Here is a 19,716-nt window from a genome sequence, read left to right as displayed (position 1 = left end):
TCGCCATGTTTTATAGATGTCTCAATTCATAGTGTTAAAGTGATTTGCTGAAGGTCACAAACTAATTACTCCAGAGCTAGGACTAGGCTTTTCCCCAACCCTAGTCATCTTTCTGCTGTTCCCTATGAACTTCTCACTTGCATAAGCTCTTTTGCATTTCGAGGGCTGAAGCTGATCTGCCCTCCCTGACTTATGAGCTTTTCTTTGAGGTTTTGCATTTCTTTTTTGCCCTGTGATTAATATGATGCAATACCCCACTATCCACGGCCTTAGATACTTTCATTGATGGTTTGTACTTTGTGCTTTTTTCCCTGTGGCATATGTCAGATCATTCTGTGTAGCTCAGCACAAGTATTAGTGGAAAAAAGATTGGTGGGCACCTAGCAGTTTCTTTCTTAGGCTAGGTGTCCCCCTTGCTTCTCTCCCCCTCCTTTCTGACGCTATTCTTCCTTTTGTTTCCTACCCATTTTCTTGTTTTGAATGTAGCTACATGGATTTGGATTCTCAGCTTTTTTTTTTTTTTTTTTTTAAATTTACACATTCTAAATCCTTTTAGGGCCTTTTATTTTTGAAGGTAGAGTTGTTCTCTGACTTAATCTTTGGAGTTTTGGATAAGCACATAAGTGAAGAAAGCATAGGCATGATAGTTCACTTGAATGTGGTAATGGGTTGATCATGGCTAAAAGTACCCATGTCAGTGTTGGCTCTCGTATCACAAAAAAAAGAGAAAAGCTAGATGTGAACTCAATCCACCAGACCTCTATTACCTCGATTTCCTACTTGTTACCTTTAATGTTGCCCCAGGGAATTGAATTCTCAACTGGGAGGAGGGGGCGGTCTTTTCCATCTCCATCTCAGTTCTGTGATTTTTTGGGGAGGAACACTATGTGTCCAGTGAAGATCAAGATGGCCTATGTAGATATGGAAAACTGTAACAAAGGTGGAAGAGGGGAACCCCAGGCATCATCTAGGCCCACTTTTATCATTTTTGTGATTGAGAAAATGAAGATGATTTATTTGCCTGAGCACATTTGTGTTTGTCCACAAATTAAATGAAAAGAATTCCCTAAACCTTAGAGTAGTGGGCTTTTTGAACTTATTCTACTGGGGCCTTTACCCGAGTAATTTTTCTGTGACTTCAGGGTATAGAAGTGAACAAATCAAACATATACTAGTAATAAATCATCATTTTGCGACCTCCCTATTCAGTTATGAGACTCCATGTGAGGTTGTGACCCACAATGTAGAAGCTGAGCTGTACATTATATTCTTTCCTGGCGAGTCTCCCCAGCCTGAGGCTTGTTAGTCCAACCCTACCTACTTAACATATGAGGAGAATGAGACAGAGAAGTTAATTGACTTGTCTAAATATTAACTGATTGAACTACAATTGGACCCATGTCTTCTGATAAAACATCCATTATTACATCCTGAGAGTATGATATATTAAATAAATTCTGAATAAGACGACTAGAATCTAGGAACTGACTGAGGAATAATTGAATGTACTAAAAAATGTTTCATCTGAAGAAGTAAAAACCTGAGTAAGAAACATAATACTTCTAAGGTGTTCAGTTGTCATAAGAAGTAAGAGTGGACTTCTCTGTTGCTCTGGAGCAGGGCTTCTTAGGGCTAGTAACTATTTTTTTTTTTAACACATTTTTATAATTATATTTAAGTATAGTTAATTTTCTTTATAATATTCTGGTTTTTATTTTACACCAATTTCTACTTATTGTATATACTTTACAGTCTTGAATATGAGCTTAATTTTAATATGAACATGACATTTAGGATTTTTCATAAGAAGTATTGAAATGTTGATTTCAGATAGGCTGAAATGCTCAGGAGTGGCAGATGTGTAGAAATATGGATAAGATGTTTTTTCAGAAAACAAAATGTGGACTAAAAAAGGAGAGGAATAGGGAAATACAGTCAGCAAAGTATAAACTTTACCTTATTCTAAAAAGAGGGGCCAATACGTTTCCCCAGACTGTGAGTGATTCATGATATCACAAAGGTCAGCTCCTGCTTTAAAAGGATAGTTTTTAAAAATCAGAGGGAAGGCCTGTTTATATTATTTTGTTATTATGCCAACTATATTTTTCAATTTGTCTGTCCTTCTCCGTCCCTTATAACAAAGAATTTTAAAAACAAAAATTCTACAAAACTAAATAGCATATCAGCTAAGTCTAATATTGTGTAGTGTTCTACAACCATAGTCCAGGCTTTTTTAAATAGGAAAAAAAGTAGAAACAGCAAAGTTCTCTTGTGCCTTGCTCAATTGTTTTACCATATTTCAAGAAATGTTGGGATCTACTTTTGGCATAGTTTGGCATATTACTTTCAAATAGCCCCACAAGGCTATTGTAGAGAGGGTTGTTACATTGTGTAGAAGGTTGACCTGAAGACCAGTCTTGAATATGAGCTTAATTTTAATATGAATATGACATTTAGGATTTTTCATAAGAAGTATTGAAATGTTGATTTCAAGTAGGCTGAAATGCTCAGGAGTGGCGGATGTGTAGAAATATAGATAAGATGTTTTTTCAGAAAACAAAAGGTGGACCAAAAAAGGAGAGGAATAGGGAAATGCAAGTCAGAGTCAGCAAAGTATAAATTTGAAAGGGGATACAAAGTACAAATAAACCCACCAGAAATAAACCTCCTTGGCATATCAAGAAAGAAGGAGGCTGTCAGTTTGTTACAGTGTCTATAGGCACAACTCAAGGCCTAATAAGACCAAGAAAGTTTGGGGACTGGGAATAAAGAGGAAAACAAGGTTGCTAGGGTGGAAGCCAGGTGAGACCACTCTGAGGGAACTGATGAGGGGGCTGTGCATACTAATAATAGTTTCAGAAGCCAAGAGTTTCTGTCTGAAGCCCTTAAAGGAGAAAGATTTTATTCCTCAAGAGGCTAAAAGCAAAGCCTAGAAGGGATGTGACATCATCCCCAGCTCTTCAGAGTTGCCATCATCAGTTATTTATCGTTTACCAAGCTTTCTGTAGAACTGTTATGAAACAGCTTGGTTTGTGTGAAGATTCCCTGATACTCTGTTAAGACCTCCTTGTCCACTTGAACTGGACATATGTGCTGGACAGTAATGAACAAAAGAAGAGACCCACTCTCTTTGTTTTTTCTTTTGGCACTAAAGATCTCAGGTAGTAGGGAAAGGTAAGTTCTGAAAGATTGTGTTGAGAATGAATTTTGAGCTACAAGGGAGTTGATCATTTAATCCAACACTTCATTTTGCAGATAAGTACATTTGTAGATTTGTCCTCCTTTGTTCTCCACTTTTTTGTATTTCCGGAGTGAAGCCAGAAATGCATAAACATCTAGTAGCTTGATTATGAATTTTGCCCAGATCTCAATTTTTTTTTTTTTAATTTGGATTAAGATTGAGATCAGTTTAATTCACAGGCATCATCCAAGATAATTTTTCCACAATTCTCACAGCCATTTGACTAGCAGAGATGTTCCCACAAAGAGCCCAGTACACATAGCAATCAGATACAGCCAAAGGGTAGGGAAATCTCTCCTTGGGATTTACAGTATCTTGCTTGGTTAATTTTCTGGATTTTTAGTCATCAGAATGGCTTACGTCATAGCCAAAGCTCTGCGTCCTGCCTGCTGGATCAGCATGACTGGACTAGCACAACACTGGAATTACTAGAAGGTGCCTTTGAGCCAGTTTGAGATCATAGGTGGAGCAGCACTGAGAAGTTCTTCTTTGACTCTCTGCCATCCTTTTCTCTCCACCCCTCTCCTCACTCACTATTCAACCTATTTCCCCCACCTCCCAACAGCACCTCCAACTCATTTGTTGTCAGTTTTAATCCAGTATTTCACATAACTACCATCTCTCCACTGGTGCTCATCTGTATTCTTAAAAAAAAAAAAAAAAAAAAAAAAAAAAAAAAACTTTTCTACCCAAAATGTGTGTTCACTTTTTTTCCTTTGGACAAGAAAGGTAGCTTGTTTGGCTAAAATATTTTCTCTCAACACTCATCTTCACTCAGCCTCACCCAGTGTTATCACAAGACTTTGTTAGAGGAGAGGGGATGGAGTGGAAAGCTGGAATTACTGTCAAGTCTAAAGAGAAATGTAGTTTTAACTTGTTAAAACTTGTTTGGACCTGCTGAATTCAGCTCAGTGGATCAGTTATACAGTTTTTTTTCTCTGGTGTCATGTGGTATACATCTGGACTGATGATAAATGGAGCCTTTTTAAAACTTCCTTATGGTGTCACTCAAGTTAAGAATAAAATCATTGGGCCTCTGGTAATATCCATAAGGAAAGTATGATCTTAAAGGAAATTACAACTGGAATTATCAGGCTATTTTCTGAGATTCAGCCTGTAATTGTAATTAAAGATAACTTAACTATTTTAAGAATTTATTTAAACTAGTTTCCAGTGGGTAATCCATATTCTTAGTGACATATTGAGTTCCCCCAAAGTATCCAAGGGACTTTTAGTCCCATCTTCTTCAACATCTATCTCTCCAATTTTATTGTTGTTGTTTTTATTGAAAAGGAAACTTTCTTCTCTCCTCCTCTCTTCCTCTTCCCTCCCCGCCTCCTGCCATTTTCTTTTTATTGATTACCTGGCCTGAGGAATGCATTGGGCAAGGGGCAGCTAGGTGGTGCAGTTAATAGAGCAGTGACCCTGGAATCGGGAGAACTTAAATCCACATCTGGCCTCAGATATTTATTAACTTTGTGATCCTGATCTCTTTCCCTCCCTCCCCGCCTTTTTTTTTGGACAGAGGGATTTTAATACTGAATAATGTGCTTTGAAAAAATAAAGATGTTCCAGTCTGATGACTGAGGGAAAAATTAATCCAGTATATATATTATATAGTATTTGATGATAACATTTTGATTGAATGCATCAGAATGAGGCATAGCTTTTGACTAAATTAGATTCTACTTATGGCTTAAAAATTGATTAATCAGTCAGTAAACAAACATTTAGTAAATACTACTATGTTCATGGCACTGTGTAGGAGAAACTTGAGACGGGTACCCCTACCTTTAAGGAATTTGGATCAGTCAGATAAGGAACAATGACACTAATAACAACTAACTTAGCATTATTGGGTTAAAAAAACAGATTTAAATCCTTGGGTAATAGTGATACCAATTCTTTTGATGCATTTGTTTATGATCTACTATGGTCTACTACCACAATGTAGTAGAACTTATTTTCTGTTTTGCATACTTCTTCCTTTCTTCTCACCTCCCCCCCACCCCTTTTTATTTTTTGGCTGTCGAGCAGTTGGGGTAAACACCTGCCCAGAATCACACAGCTGGAAAGTGTTGTGTCTTAAGGTCATATTTGAACTCGGGTCCTCCTGACTCTGGGAGTAGAGGGGCTTTACTGCACCATCTTAGCTGCCCCTCCTTTCTATTTTTGAGGATCTGGTTATTATGGTGTCTTGGGAATTAATTTACAGATTTGGTGTTTTGGCGAGTTCTGATGAATGTGGCAGAAGGATGTTCCCAAAAAGCAATTGTGAGAGTGGCAATTCCTACATGGTATTTTGAGATCTGGAATATAAGGTTTGTGGGAAAGAATGCTGGATTTTCAGTGAGAGTCTTAGTTCAGATCAGTTTTGTGAGTTAAGTCATTTTAAGTTTTCTGGGCCTCCCCTGTAAAATGAAATTAGACTAGATAAAATTTAGGAATCCATTTAGTGTCCCGTCTATGATGTGATGATGGCAAATGTAAAGTCTCCTGGATAAATGGTTAGAGAAAGACAATAGAATTTCCTTGCTCTTGCCCAAAGTTGAGGGATAGAAATACTTTTAAAATGCTGTATTCCTTATTGGAAAATGGGTGGAGGAAACAAACCTGTCTTGACTCTGGAAAGAACAATAGATTTTGAGGGCAAACTGTACATTGTCTCAGATTGTACTTCTGATAATAACCTGTTGGGTAGTTGAATGTCTCTGATGGGGTATAGAGGCTATGATTAGGTCCATTTCAATACATTGCTATGATCCTTTTAAATTTCAAGATAACTTGAGAGGTTTCAGCAATCCAAAAAATATTTCTTTGGGCAGAACACCCACAGGTAAGGGTATGATACCCTATGAAGAAAGTGAGCTAGTTCAGTTGAGTTTCCAGTGGGGCAGCTCTGCTCACAGGGGTGGTATTTGTACTTCATTCTAGTCGAGGACCATCTCGCTGGTAGAGAATTTACTTAGGTGAACCTATATAGCTCTAAGATGTGAGTTAGAGAGAAAGGGTGTTATGAAGAGCTAAAGAGAAAATTAAAGCCCATAAGAAAATGTAGAACTTGAATACAGACTTCCAATATGCACTAAAGCAGAGAAGCATGGCCCAAGAGCAAGAGTCGTCCTGGGCGCCAGACTGAGGAGGCTTTGACTTCGTCTGAGAGAGAAGCTAAAAGGAGAATTGTGGCTAAGAGGAGCTATATTTAGGCTTGGGAGATGGAGATGCTGTAGCCTACTATTTCTTACCATAATGTCAGGGGTCAAGGACCAGAATCTTTACTTTATTTTCATAAACCCCTTGGGCAGGCTAATGCCTATGGACCCCTTTTCAAAAGTAATATGTTCAAACAGAAAAATATATAAGATTGCAAAGGAAACTAATTATAATGAAAAATTATTATCTTTATATGAATCTCTGCAGCTATTTGTCTATTTAGTTCATAAATCCCAAGTTGAGAACCTCAGGCTTTAGGCTTCTGGATAAAAAAGTAATTGTTGATGGACTGCTCCTGGAAGTAAGGATTTTTATGCTGAGCATCTCAGCCCAGAAGAGAACTGTATAATATAAAATTACTGAAATTTTTTGACACTGTAGTGTAAGGTATATTGTCCCAAATACAAATCCAAGAAATATTTGAAGAACTAGTGAAGTGTCAAAAAAAAAAAAAAAAAAAAGAGAGAGAGATAGTATGTTGTCTTTTTAAAAAATGTTTTAATCCCTGACACTTCAATCTTCCCTTTTTGTCAAATATGACTTCATGAGTTGCCAAGAAAAAAAAAATTTTTTTTTATTTCATGCCCATATGCCTCATAAGAGTGCCACTGAATTAACTATAAGTAGAATAGATTCAGGAAAGCTAAAGCCCAGAATTACCAAAAAGGATTTCAAAGATGACTTTTTAAAAGTTTAATTCTGAGCAAGAGTATCATAGATTTCTAAGAGCTTATTTTTATTCAGTCCCTTTTCCAGATGAAGAAACTGAGGCAGGGTAGTGAAGATTTGCCTCAGGCCTTATAGAAAATTTAAGGGGCTATAGTGCAAATTTCACACATGTAGTTCCTCTTCCTCCAAATTCAAGGGAATTTAATATTATGTTTATAAAAGGCTTAGTAAAATCAAAACTTGAATTAGTTTTGAGATTTTTTACTTTAAGGAAAATGAATTTCAATTACAAAGATTAATGCAAGCCCTTTTAAGAGGAAACTAGAATCTCAGATAGTTATTATTATCATCATGTTATAGAAGTTATATAGATGTTATATAGATGTCATAGAACTGTCTTAAGTGAATTCTTTTTTTCCCCCTAGGCCAATAAATGATATTCAGGGGAAGTGGGGGGGTCAAAAATACTTGCTGATGGTTTTATAGATCTCCTGTCAGTAATATTTTGAGGACTCATGAAGGTTGCTGAATGTGCATTATGACTTGAGAAAAGACCTTTAATTTGGGGGCAAAGGAGTCAGTGCTGGAGAGCATTCACAGAATCTATCCTACAAAACTGCATACTTGATTGCAGTCTTTTTATTATCGTATATCATATACTTGAATTTTAGTATGTGTTTGACAGTGACTTGTGAGCGTGAAGGAGTCATTACTAGTTAACATGAATCCACTAAAAATATGCAGAACAATTTTTACCTCTTTTGGATAAGTTATTTTCAAGAGAAAGCTACAACCCCAGTAGTCTGTTGATTTCAGCAGTGTTAACAAAAATTGTCATTAGTGTGGACAGCCTTGGGCTGCCAAAAACTTAAGATTTCGAGACCAGCTTTGTATTTCCTATTTTACAAATGATGATAATCATGATTAGGTGGATTCACAGCTGCTTGGGCAGATTTGAAAGTGAATTACTGGATTGATGACACATGATTCAACACTTGAAATTTGAAGAACACATTTTTAGGGCATGAAGCTTAATAGAATTGATGGCATGTTTTTTCTAATTTTCTTTTTCTTCCTTCTGGCTATGCTGAGAAGCTCCTTTTACTTAGCACCTTAGTAATATCTTTATCTCACTTATTGTAGACATTTTGTGAGGAAATGAATAGCAGTTGTTGACAAGTCAAGTGTTAGAAGCTAGCTAGGCAATAAGGGAGACCAGCTTCCTAAGACAGATTGGAGCAGATCTGATTTCAGAATTAACTGCAACTCACAGATCCTAGCAGTTAAAATTGGCCTAAGTGTTGAGTCAATTGGACTTAAAAAAAAATAGTTGTTGCTGTTGGACTGGAAACATTGGAAAAACAGATTGCATGTTTTAGCAAACAATTGGAGACTTAACCACAATAGGACATAGCTGGGAATTGAAAGAGTTTATCAAGAATTTTTTTGGCCAGTACCGAGCTTGCTAACTATAAATGCCCAGACTGTTTTTTGTTTTCCACCTTCCTATCCCTCGTATTTTCCCCCTACATATGTACACATATCTCCCCCTTCAGTAAAATGCATCAATATGTTAGACCAAATGAATGTTTCACTTTTTTGGAGCTAAGAAAGGGATGCTAAAGTAGAAATGGAAAAGATAATATGAAATCTGAAAAAGAAATTGACCAAATCTTATGATTTGAAATACAAAGCTTTTATGTATTAAAATAGGGGCTTGGCAGCTTGGAACAGAGCTGAGGATCCTCCCCTACTTAGGAGTAGAGCACTTAATCAGTGTGAACTTCCATTTCTTTTGTGAAATCAGGCTCATCTAGTTTAGTGACTAGATGGAGGGGCTATCTTGCTTCCTGGAAATGGCACAGAGTGGTTATAAAGAAAGAGTTGGGTTGCCTGCTAGTTAACACAATTCTACCGAGTCTGTTCATCTCGTTTGGGTTCTCTCTCTTTTCCCTTCAGTACAAGACCCTGGTTTTATCCCAGAATTCAGCTAACTCCATACTTAGCCAAGTTTCCGCTTTTCCTATTCAATATTGGAGACAACTATTATAGTGCAGAGGCAGGATTTAGACTAGCAGTTTAAGCTAGTTTCAGTTTCTAAATAATCTTGTACAGCTGAACTGTGCTCCAAGATCAGGATATTAGAAGTCAGACTTCTTGTAGTGACCTCAGCAATTTGAAATTTTTGCTCGATCTGCTTCATTATTTGTGACTAAATTGAGAAGATCGAATGCCATTGAATTCTTGTTAATGGCATGCTCTCTGCATCTCCCATTGCTAAAGTTCTGGGGGCACAATCTCACAGAATTCATTCTATGGCAGGGGTCTATTTTGTATTAAAGGATCCTTACCCTGCTTAATCCCTGGTACCTTCTGTTGTATGAACAAAACATTCAGGCTTGGGGGTGGGGTGGGGAGTGGGAGGCATAGTTCATTCAGAAGGATCATTAACAAGGGAAAGACTGTGGAAGCGGTAGCACGTATCTTTGGCCAGATACTTTCATGACTTAAGTCTTCCTATTTATAAATATCACAGGCATATCAAAGGGGCAAGTGTATCCATTCCTCTGCTGGCATTTCCCATTCACACTTCCACAGAGGGCCTCCCTTGGACCCACTGCAGGGGGAAGAAGTCAGAGGGCTTAGATTCTGCTTCCTTGTCTATATAATTCTGTATCGTTAGATTCATCTAGCCCATAACTATAGATTCCATGTAGATCACCTACAAGTTGGATAGTAACCAAAGGGGTTTGACCATAGAAGGACTTGAGCTGTTCCTGGTTTGATCCAGCTCCATGAGGGAGGGTTAGAAAGGTGCCATTTCAACCAGATCCTGGCAGAAAACTATTTGGAATATTTAGCTAGCTGTGGAAAGCATAAAGAGTGAGGAAAACCTGAGTCTGAATCCTGTTTTTTGGGTCTAAGTCTCTTAGATAATTTCCTAGAACTCATACCATCACTGACCTCACAAGGCTTTTGAGGAGTTAAAAATGTCATAGGTGGCTGGTGTATGTAAAGTGCTTAAGAAAAGCATATTAGATAAATGTCAGTTCCTGTTATTATTACAAACGGTTCTGTGGTGTTGCTGTTGATGTCAGAGACATTGGCACAATAGAAAGCAGGGGCATTAATAATAACAAGCACTTCATTAGTCTTTTTGTCAATAGCTGGTTTTTCAAGCTTTCTGAAAGGAAGGTAGGAGAAGAAAGGTAAACCCAAGTAAGGCAGTAAGTATACTACTTCTTTAAATTGTTTAAGAACAAGAAATCTAGATTTGTAGGACTTATGAACTAGAAAGAATCTTAAACAACAGCTATTTCTTATTTTATAAAAGAAATAAAACTCTACCAGTTTTGAATCATTTGTTCAAGGTCATCTGCTACATATACACCCTTTTTTGTGTGTGTATGCTTGTGTTGGTCTGTCTCTGACTATCTTTCTCTCATAACCTGCTTCTCAGAGACATGGTTTTCCACCCTTTCTTCAACAAAGGAAGTTTCTAATAAAAGATGGTAACTATAGTCCTGTTTTTGTCACTATTTAATGCTGGTTGAAGAGGGTTTTTCAGGAAGTATAACCACTTTTTGTGCTACAGTGTGGGAAGATGAAGATTTCTTTTCCTTTCTCTTTACCTTGAGAGCTTTTGTGATTCTTGGGTTGTTTCTTTTGGCACATGATGAAGTGAAGTCCATTACACAAGTCTTACAAAGGATAAAATCACCCCACAGACTCCAGTGATATAACCTGAAAACTGCTTGTTTGGAGTTCTTTTAAAGTAAATAATTATATATTTCTAATAACTTAGATGGTCAAGGTATCTGTAGATTTTGATTTAGAGAGTACGAGTCAAAGCTGTGGGTCATCGCCTATTAAAATTAGAGATTTGATTATTTTTATAGTTATTTTTTGGACTGCACATATCAGATCTGCATGATTCTGTGAGCAAAGGGAGCAGTATGGAAATATTATAAATTCTAGAGGGGCCAGAAAGATACTGTTTCCCAGCATTTGGGCTTATTGTGGAATGAGGTGGGCTCATTGGGTGCTGGTATGAAAAAACTTGGAAGAATCTGAAATGTTTCTTACTGACTTTACCTGAACATAAATCATACATTTCTCAATTCTGGTTTACAACCTGGGGCTGTTGAGCCCATGGTCCTCTGTTTGATAACTCTCTGGGATATTTCCCTTTACTGTGCTCCGTGTATGCGTAGATCTGAATGCTGGCCCACCTGTCCGCCTGCCTGCCTGCCTGCTCGTGGTCAAGAGAGGTCAAATGATAGATTTTGAACAGATCAAAGCAAAACCGTCACATGATTTCAAACATACAAACATCAAAGAACATGTCCCTACTGATGGTCACATTATCTTCAAATGACCAGGACAGTAGGTATATTACTTAACCAATATCCTATCTCAACCTCAACGTTAGTTTTTGACATGAAACATTTTTATATCTTTGTTTTGTGTTTTGTTTTTTGTTTTTTTTTTTTTACAGAAACTGATGTTTAATTTAATTGTTTAAATTATCTTTCAGTTTTGGAAATTGCCCAGTATTATGAGTTTTATGAAAAATACATTTTTAAAAATGTCCTTTTTCTGTTTTGCTACATGCTATTAGGTTTCTTGAAATACTTTAAATGTTTCCTTTCCTAGAATCCCCAAGAGTTATCAAAGTAGCAAATAGTGGAATCTGGATTCAAATGTGAGCCCAAGGCTAATTCTCTTTCCATCTTTCAATCTTAGCTCATATTCTCCTTTTCTTCAGGACAGGTATTTAAAGCAGTAATTAGAACATGTTTATTTTGAATATCAATAACGTCTGTTGTGTCTCCAGCTTAAAAAAGAAAGAAACTAACTTATTTATATTATTTATTGATGGCATTAAAAAATAATACCGTATATATAGCAAGAAATTCCATAGTGTTTTTTGTTGTTGTTTGGGGTTTTTTTGTTTTTGTTTTTTTAAAGCTTCGCTGTGAGTAGAAAAGGAAGGAAGAACTCGAAGCTTGGAAAGTTCATAAATTTGAAATAAGTGAAACACGTGTGTAAATTGTGTTGAAAATTCTTCAATTGGTTACATTTGGACTTTGGCTCTAAAACATTTTAATACTCCTTTGTAAGAATTTAAAATTAGAAAATGATATTTGAAGTAAATTTTTGTGGTTTAAAACAATTTTTCCTGGGTTTTTCTCTTTAAGACATATGAAGATTCATGAGAAGGATCCCAACAGTACCACAACCACAACACCCCCCTCTCCACAGAAACGCAGGCGGATGACCTCCAAAAGGAAACTAAGTCAGGAGGCTGACTCAGAGAAAGAAGAGCTGACACCTGCTAAAAAGGTATTTTGTGTTTCACAGTACAATTAACATGTCCAAATTTTAACTTGTTCTTGCTTTCTAACTTTGCATGTCTACATATATGACCTTTAACAGGGAACTCTGCCTTGTGTTTTGTCTCTGAGACAATCCATCCAGTATTCATTTTGGGTTTTAACATGCTATAATACTACATGGCTCTATAAAACTGGCTCCAGAAAGGCTGTTTTTATGTATGCTGATTTTAAACAACTGATCTTTTTTGTATTAATTGTATAGTTGGCATCATTTACCGAGAAATAATATGAGTGAGCATTCCTTTACCAACTACCCATCTTACTCTCTGGACTTAAGTCTAAAACCAATTCTTTATCAGCTAATGTCTCTTGGGCTTTTCTGCGAGCAAATTTTTTTTTTCCCCCTTTTTCAACATTTGCAAGTAGATTTTCTTGAAGATTTCATGAGAGGTCAGGCTTAGTGGTTTACTTTTATTTTTTTTTTTATTTTTTTTTTTTTTTAAGGTGGTAGAGGGTTCTCAATCAGGTGATGGAGACAAGAAAACAGATGAAGTTTTTCACTGCCCAGTGTGTTTCAAGGAATTTGTTTGCAAGTATGGTTTGGAGACTCACATGGAGACTCATCCAGATAACTCCCTGAGGTAGGGAAAGGATCTAATATGGTAATCTTTTCTTAATACACAGACCTTAGCTTCTTTACATCTAATTTGTACAAAGTAGCATGTATATACTGTTTTGCCCAAAATTTGCTTGAACTTCTTTTTTTTTTAATAGTTGTGTGGTTTTGGAGGGAACTTTTTTTTTTTTTTTTTTTTTAAAGCAAAGGCTAGAATGGAAGCTGGAAGGGAGAGGGTTTATAGCCAGAAAAGGAAGGGGAATAATTAAGTACTCATTTGATTTTTTTTTTTTTTTTCCCACCAGTCCTCAATAATTTTGATTGGGTTTAAATTAAAGGACTTTTTTTTGGCTTCCCTCCTATAACTAACTACTTTGTCCATCACTATCGTTGGGAGGTAGCACCCACATTTTTTCTAGTGATACTATTGTAAGAAAGCAAAGTTCTTCTTAATTAAATATGTAAGAACAACAACAAAAAGAAGGAATTGGTTTTATCATTAAAGCATTGACAGTATTAAATTCTTCCTGCAGGGTTTTTTGTTTGTTTCTTTTAGAAAATATGAGAACATATATCCATACTTCTGGATAGTTTTTCAAGTTCACAGAAATGTTAATTTAACATTTTTCTTAAGCACTTGTCATGCACAAAACATTATATTAGGTCCCAGGATAACACAGACATGAAATAAAACTCAATTCTTGATCTTTTGTGTTTAATAGTCAAGTAGAGGAAATCAATGAAATACAAATATTTGCAATACAAAATAAGTACAGCAGAACTAGCAAAAAAAGTGCTTTGAGCTCTGTGTGTAGGAAAAGCTCAACTAGGGAGAAGAGTCAAGGAAAGCCTTGCTGAGAAGGAGGCATTTGAAATTGGCTTTTTAAGAGTGAATAGCATGTGAAAGATAACTTTGAGCATTGGAAATAATGTTGGACTTAAGCAAAAGAAGGCAGGCAATACAGGAAAGCTCAAAAGTCTGGGGGGTTGTGAGCTATATTAAAGCAATATAAGGTGCATAGTGAGGATTATTATTAGATTGGGAAGTTGGGGTGGGTAGGTAGTTTGTTGCCAGCTTGTGGAAGGTTTTGAATACTGATAAAAGAAATGGAACATAAACGGATTCTTAGCAAAGAAATGGCCAGATGAGATCTGTGCATAAGGTATTCAAGCATGTCATTGGTCAGAAGGCTGGCTTAGCTTGAAAAAGGAATAGAAGGTGGAGATTGGAAGCCAGCTTAAATAGCTGTTATAATAGTCTAAGTGAGTAAATGGCTATCCAAGGCATAGAGAATATGGATTAAAGATCAGGGATATTTGAGAAGTAGAAATGACAGGATTTGGCAGACTATGGAATGTGGGAAGTAAGGGAGGATGAAGAATTAAAGATGTCTTCAGGGAGTTTTTAAATCTGGAAGGCTGGGCAAGTATTGATACTACTGACAGAAATAGAGAAATTCATAAGGGGGGAACAAGTTTTGGACACCTTGATTATGAGTGTTAAGTGGAATAGTCAAGTATGTATGTCTTCGGGCAATTGGAAATGTGACTCTAGAACTTAGTAGGGGCAAATTGCTATTTACTGGTTTCTTTTTCCTTGATGATAGTTCTTTTATCCAATAAGAAGTAAATATATGTGATTTTGAATGTGCCTTTCTCATCACCATGTTACCCATTGCCATGAATAAAATGTTTCTACCACAAGTGGTAACATTAATTAAAATAAATTCTTTAAACAATCATCAGGCAAATGGCTGTGTGCTCTGAGGTATGTATAGTATTTGGAAACAGAAGCAGGCAACTTGAAAATCAGAAACCAAGTTAAATAGAAAAGATGATAAATGTTTTACAAGTAGTTGCAAATTTTTCTTTTCTTGGGAGGTGTCTTTGTCCATGTGAAAAAATTGGGTGTTCAGGGTTTGTTGACCTATTTCTCCAATTACCATTCTCACAGAATTTCAATTCTGGGGATATGCGTTTAGTCATAGCTCCAAAAATGCAAAGCTTTTACAAAAAGTTTTTAATGTCTGTTTGCTGAGACAAACTCACCTGTTTGGAAGCTTAGAATCATGTCAAACATATTTTCTTCAGTCACAATATCATATGCTGGTTTTTTTGTTTTATTTTGTTTTTTATAAGGAAAATTAATTAGTGCATAGGAATAATGCATAATCTTGACTAGGCCACTTAGGCATTGGTTTCCATAAGGGGATGTGGGGTGGTGGTGGCAGGATTAGGGGATAACAAATTTTTCCAACTATGTTTCCAACTTATTCTCCCAAACTGTAACAGTTTTAAATTTATACTACTTTGCATTTGGAACCTTCTGAGGAGTCAGAACCTGATAAGGTTTCTTAAGTAAGAAAGTGATTTGTAAATGTTGCAATAATTCTACAGCTAGAGGACTTGAGGCACAAGGAGATCCAGTGACCTAGTTGTCACATCACAGTTAGACAAAAATAGAACATAACTAATTCTACTGCTATCCATTCATTCTGAAATGGCTTTCTGAACCAGAATTCCAAAAGTAGTTATATTGCTATGCTTTTCTATGTTCTATGTTGTTCTATGCTGTTATTTGCTCTGTTCTTTGGCATACTTTTGTTTTCAATAGTTTTATCAGAAGGGCACAAGCTAAAGAGCTTGCTCTGACTTGAAAAAGACTACCAATATCCCTTTGGACCTGTGTGTAACCTCATGGATCAGGGAATTATTGGATATTACAGAAATCATGTGTCATTCTTTATTAATATAAATAAAATATCTTTTTGTGAATGCAAAATTATCTTGGTTGACTCCACTTTGATTTTCTTAGTTCTTGTTTTCTGGTTAAAAAACTAAAGCTCAATGGAAACTGGAGCTTAGCTCTTCTCTTTTCTTTTCTTTTCTTTTCTTTCTTATCCCTCTGATTTCTTGTCAGGGAAAATTTCTGTTTCTCTGTCTGTCTGTCTGTCTCTGTCTCTCTTTCTCCCTCTCCCTCTCCCAAGGCAATTGGGGTTATTATTTGCCCAGGGTCACACAGCTAGGAAGCAAAGCGTTAAGTGTCTGAGGGCAGATTTGAACTCGGGCCCTCCTGACTTCAGGGCTAGTGTTCTATCCACTCCCATATCTCTTTTAATAATTAAAGTGTGTGTGTGTGTGTGTGTGTGTGTGTGTATAAAATGTAAATTCATTGCAGGTAGGAACTGCTTCCTTTTTTTAATCTTAATCTCAGTCTCTCACATAGGTATTGAGATATATAATACTGGTTGATTGGCTAATCAATTCTACAGAAGAATATGGAGTAAGGGCAGAAGGGAGTGCTCAGGTCACCATAACCTGCTGCCATTAGATAATACATGTTTGTATTGACTAGCCATTCAGGATATGCTCATTAAATAGAACCACAGGACTTGTCAAAAGGAAAAATCCACTTTATGGTTCACATCCAGAGCTGCCATAACTAAATGTAGTAGAAAACATTGCTCTTGGATTTGAGAGACCCTGGATACAATAGAATGATAGTAAAAGGGCCTTTAGAGGACATCTAATCCAGTCTTTCATTTTTTCTTTTTAGTTGAAGAAACTAAGGCTTCAGTAATTTAAATGACTTGCCCATTATCACATGGTTGACTGTGAGAGCTGACATCCAACTCTTAGTCTTTTGACTCTGTACCTCTCCCACCACACCTTCATTTCATAAGGTTGTTGTAAGTTACAAATCACATCCTATGGTGGAGCAGGGGACAGAGCATGGAGCAGAAAGGAAAAAGACGTGTAAAGGACCACTGCCCTAGAAAGAAAGGGGTGAGAGGCAGAATCTCCAGGCCCCCGTGGCTACCCTTCTGATTACAGGTGCCCTTGGCTGTACTGTAATGATATTTACTGTTTTTGAAGAGTTGATTAAAGAAGTATTTTGGCTTCTTCTTGGATATGGCCCCTCCAGGCAGTCATTCATCCTGCTGAAGTCCCTGGAAGCCACACCCTGACTTCTGACTTCCCAGGTAGAGCAGGTTACCCATGATGAGAGTGGGAGGAGCTGTTGCTAGGTAGATGGAGTAGGCTTTATAAAAGCACAGACCAAGGGGAGTCCTTAATTATGGAGCACTGTCCATTATTTTCCCTATTCTCATTACTGACTGCTTTTGGCCTGATATATTCTTTAAGAGGGCAGCTTTAGTATAAAGTATGTGGCTTAGTTGCCACTAAGCAAATGAACCATGACCATTATTGGGAGGTAGAAAAGGAGAAATGGGTAGGAAATAAAATAGAGGCCTTGAGGATAAGTGACTGAGTTTGAATGGTCTGAATGGCATTGGGAGTCTATCTCCATAGATGATTCAAGTCTCTACAGAATATAAGAAAAATAAGGAGTGACTCAAACATAAGCGAAGCGCAGAGCCTGGTTTTTCCAAGGTCCTTGCATTGTACATTAGCAGTGTTATGTTATTATTTTACTATGTAAGAAAAACATAATACATAACCAATTATATACGTTGAAAAACACTTTAGTGGACTTAATAATTAGGGATGACTGGCAACTGATTGCCAATCTCTCTATTAACTCAGAGAAGAAAATGGGAGATAAATAGGTGGGCCAGACAAGAGCACTGACATTGAGAATGAGAGACTTCTAGCTGGGAGTAATCAGTGAGCAAGGGCTTGCAAAAGAAGCTGGTACATTGCTTTTGCTGTCAAGCACAGCTAGAAGAATAAACTGCGTTATAGCACAAGTGTTCAGAGCTAAAGCAGGGTTTGGGGAAATTAACTTGGAGAGGACCATTGTGTTTGCTGACGTAGGTGTCTGTGCTGTGAACAAGAGGTTGTGATGCTTTAAATCAGCATTAAAGCTTTTTGGGGGGAGGGGAGGCTAAGAAGTTGAAAGTGGGATTACTAATAATTTGGATATGATTTAGGACAGTTTTCCAGAAGGTCTCAGTGGTGGGATTATTACTAATTTATTAGCATTTAAAAGCAGTAAATGTTCCATGACTTATTTTAAAGTGAAGAAATAGTAATTAATTTGTGGTTTGTTCAGGATTTCTCTTGAAAGATACTATATGACTGTTGGTGAACTTTATGACCTAAGTATGGCTTTTTGTTGTTGTTGTTATTTTCTTTGTATTATCTTGCACTGTGACATTTAATGGAAAAAAAGTTACTTGCCAGATTCATGTTCTATTTGTTGAAAAGCTTTATTTTACTTTTATTTCTTTTGGATAAATCATTCATCTTGTCTGTCTTTGAGAGGATAGAATTTTCTAGACAATCTTCAGTCCATCTAAGGCACTGCATCTTAAAATTTTGATAATTGCATTTCCACAAAATTGGTTTTTATTGTAATCTAAAAACATTATTTCTGATCTGTGATGCAAAAAAAAAAAAAAAAGTTAGAGCCACTGGTTTAAACAATAAAAGAAGAGGGGGAAGCAGGTTTATTCATCCCACCATTTCTTTCATTAGTTCTTCTGAGAAAAGGTGGATTAGGCTATGGGCTCAAGGCTGAAAATTTCTCTGAGAAGGTAGAGTTATGAAATTGAGGAACCTTATATTCATTTGAGATTTTCTCAAATTGCAATTAAAATGAATAGTGAGGGAGTCCCACAGTATGGTTTCAGAAACCACACTTATAATCAGAGATCTCATCCATCTCTCCTTCTTAATGAACATTTAAATTTATAGAATGATTCAGGTGTAAAGAGAATTTAATGCGGTATTGGGAAGTCACCCAGCCTCAGGACCAAATATAATGAAGTGTTCTTTAGTCCTTACCTTCAGGGAGCAGGGCAAAGTTAGGTTTGGAGTGGGTAGTAGAAGGAGGGAAGTGGCCAAATGCAGCTGGAACCTGGAAGACGTTTATTTTTGTTTCATAGTGCCAGAAATCCTGGGTTCTCTGTACTAGGAAGGGACCCTTTCTGCAGGTTTTGTGCTCTGCGTGGGGCAAAAGCTCTAACTTCTCCAGTTTCCGTGCTCATGCTTACATAAGCTCTTTGTGAAACTGGTCAGGCTCTTGATGCTCCTTTGAGTTGAGGTTGAAAAATCCAGGCGGGTGTTAAAACTGTGTATGTGTATGCAGCCTGGGGTGGATTCCTAGGATCCCCTGGAGGCAGGCAGCTAGGGAGTTCTGTTCCATCCCTCTACCAGCAACTGAGAGAGAGAGAGATTAGTGCAGCTGTTTGATGTCTATCCTCAGAGCCAGAGCAGGGGATGGGAGAGAGTGGGAGCCAGTGGGGGAGGGTCAGATTCTGAAAGGGGAAGAATGTCTGAAACTGGGTGGGGCTAGTGAGGAGGAGAGTCATTAGCACTCCTTGTCTCTTCCTGTAGACTGGGAAAGGAAAAATAAAGCATGAAATAAATAGCCTCTTAAAATGTTCATTTCTCTCTCTCTCTCTCCCTTTTTTTTTAATTTTTTTTTATTTTGCAACCAACCTATAATTTCCCTTAATTTCTTAAAGAAATGATTGGAGAATGCTACTTTTTAAACTTAGTTACTATGGGGACCAAGCATAACTGATATAACTGATGGTAATGAAATGTCTTGACTTATCTGCTTTTCCTCTTCCTGCATTCAAAGATGAGTCACTGGCCAGTAACTTGGCTTTAGGAGATCTGACATTCATGATGTTAAGGAGTTAAGGCTTCTCCAATTCACCTGAATT

At 36.9% G+C, this 19,716-nt stretch overlaps 1 protein-coding gene across 8 annotated transcripts in view; it reads left to right on the top strand.

Annotated features, from left to right (window-relative positions):
- RREB1 (ras responsive element binding protein 1) overlaps positions 1–19,716 on the top strand; it is a 141,667-nt gene that overhangs the window by 83,554 nt on the left and 38,397 nt on the right. For all 8 annotated transcript variants that reach the window (XM_031946898.1, XM_031946896.1, XM_031946900.1 and 5 more), the window contains 2 exons: positions 12,325–12,469; positions 12,967–13,103. In XM_031946898.1, coding sequence (XP_031802758.1) covers positions 12,325–12,469; positions 12,967–13,103 — 282 coding nt within the window. The remainder of the gene's footprint in view (positions 1–12,324; positions 12,470–12,966; positions 13,104–19,716) is intronic.

Source organism: Sarcophilus harrisii, chromosome 1 (assembly GCF_902635505.1).
Source record: "Sarcophilus harrisii chromosome 1, mSarHar1.11, whole genome shotgun sequence".
Taxonomy (NCBI): Eukaryota; Metazoa; Chordata; class Mammalia; order Dasyuromorphia; family Dasyuridae; genus Sarcophilus; species Sarcophilus harrisii.
Note: the sequence above shows the minus strand (reverse complement) of the source record. Positions and strands in the feature narration are given on the sequence as shown.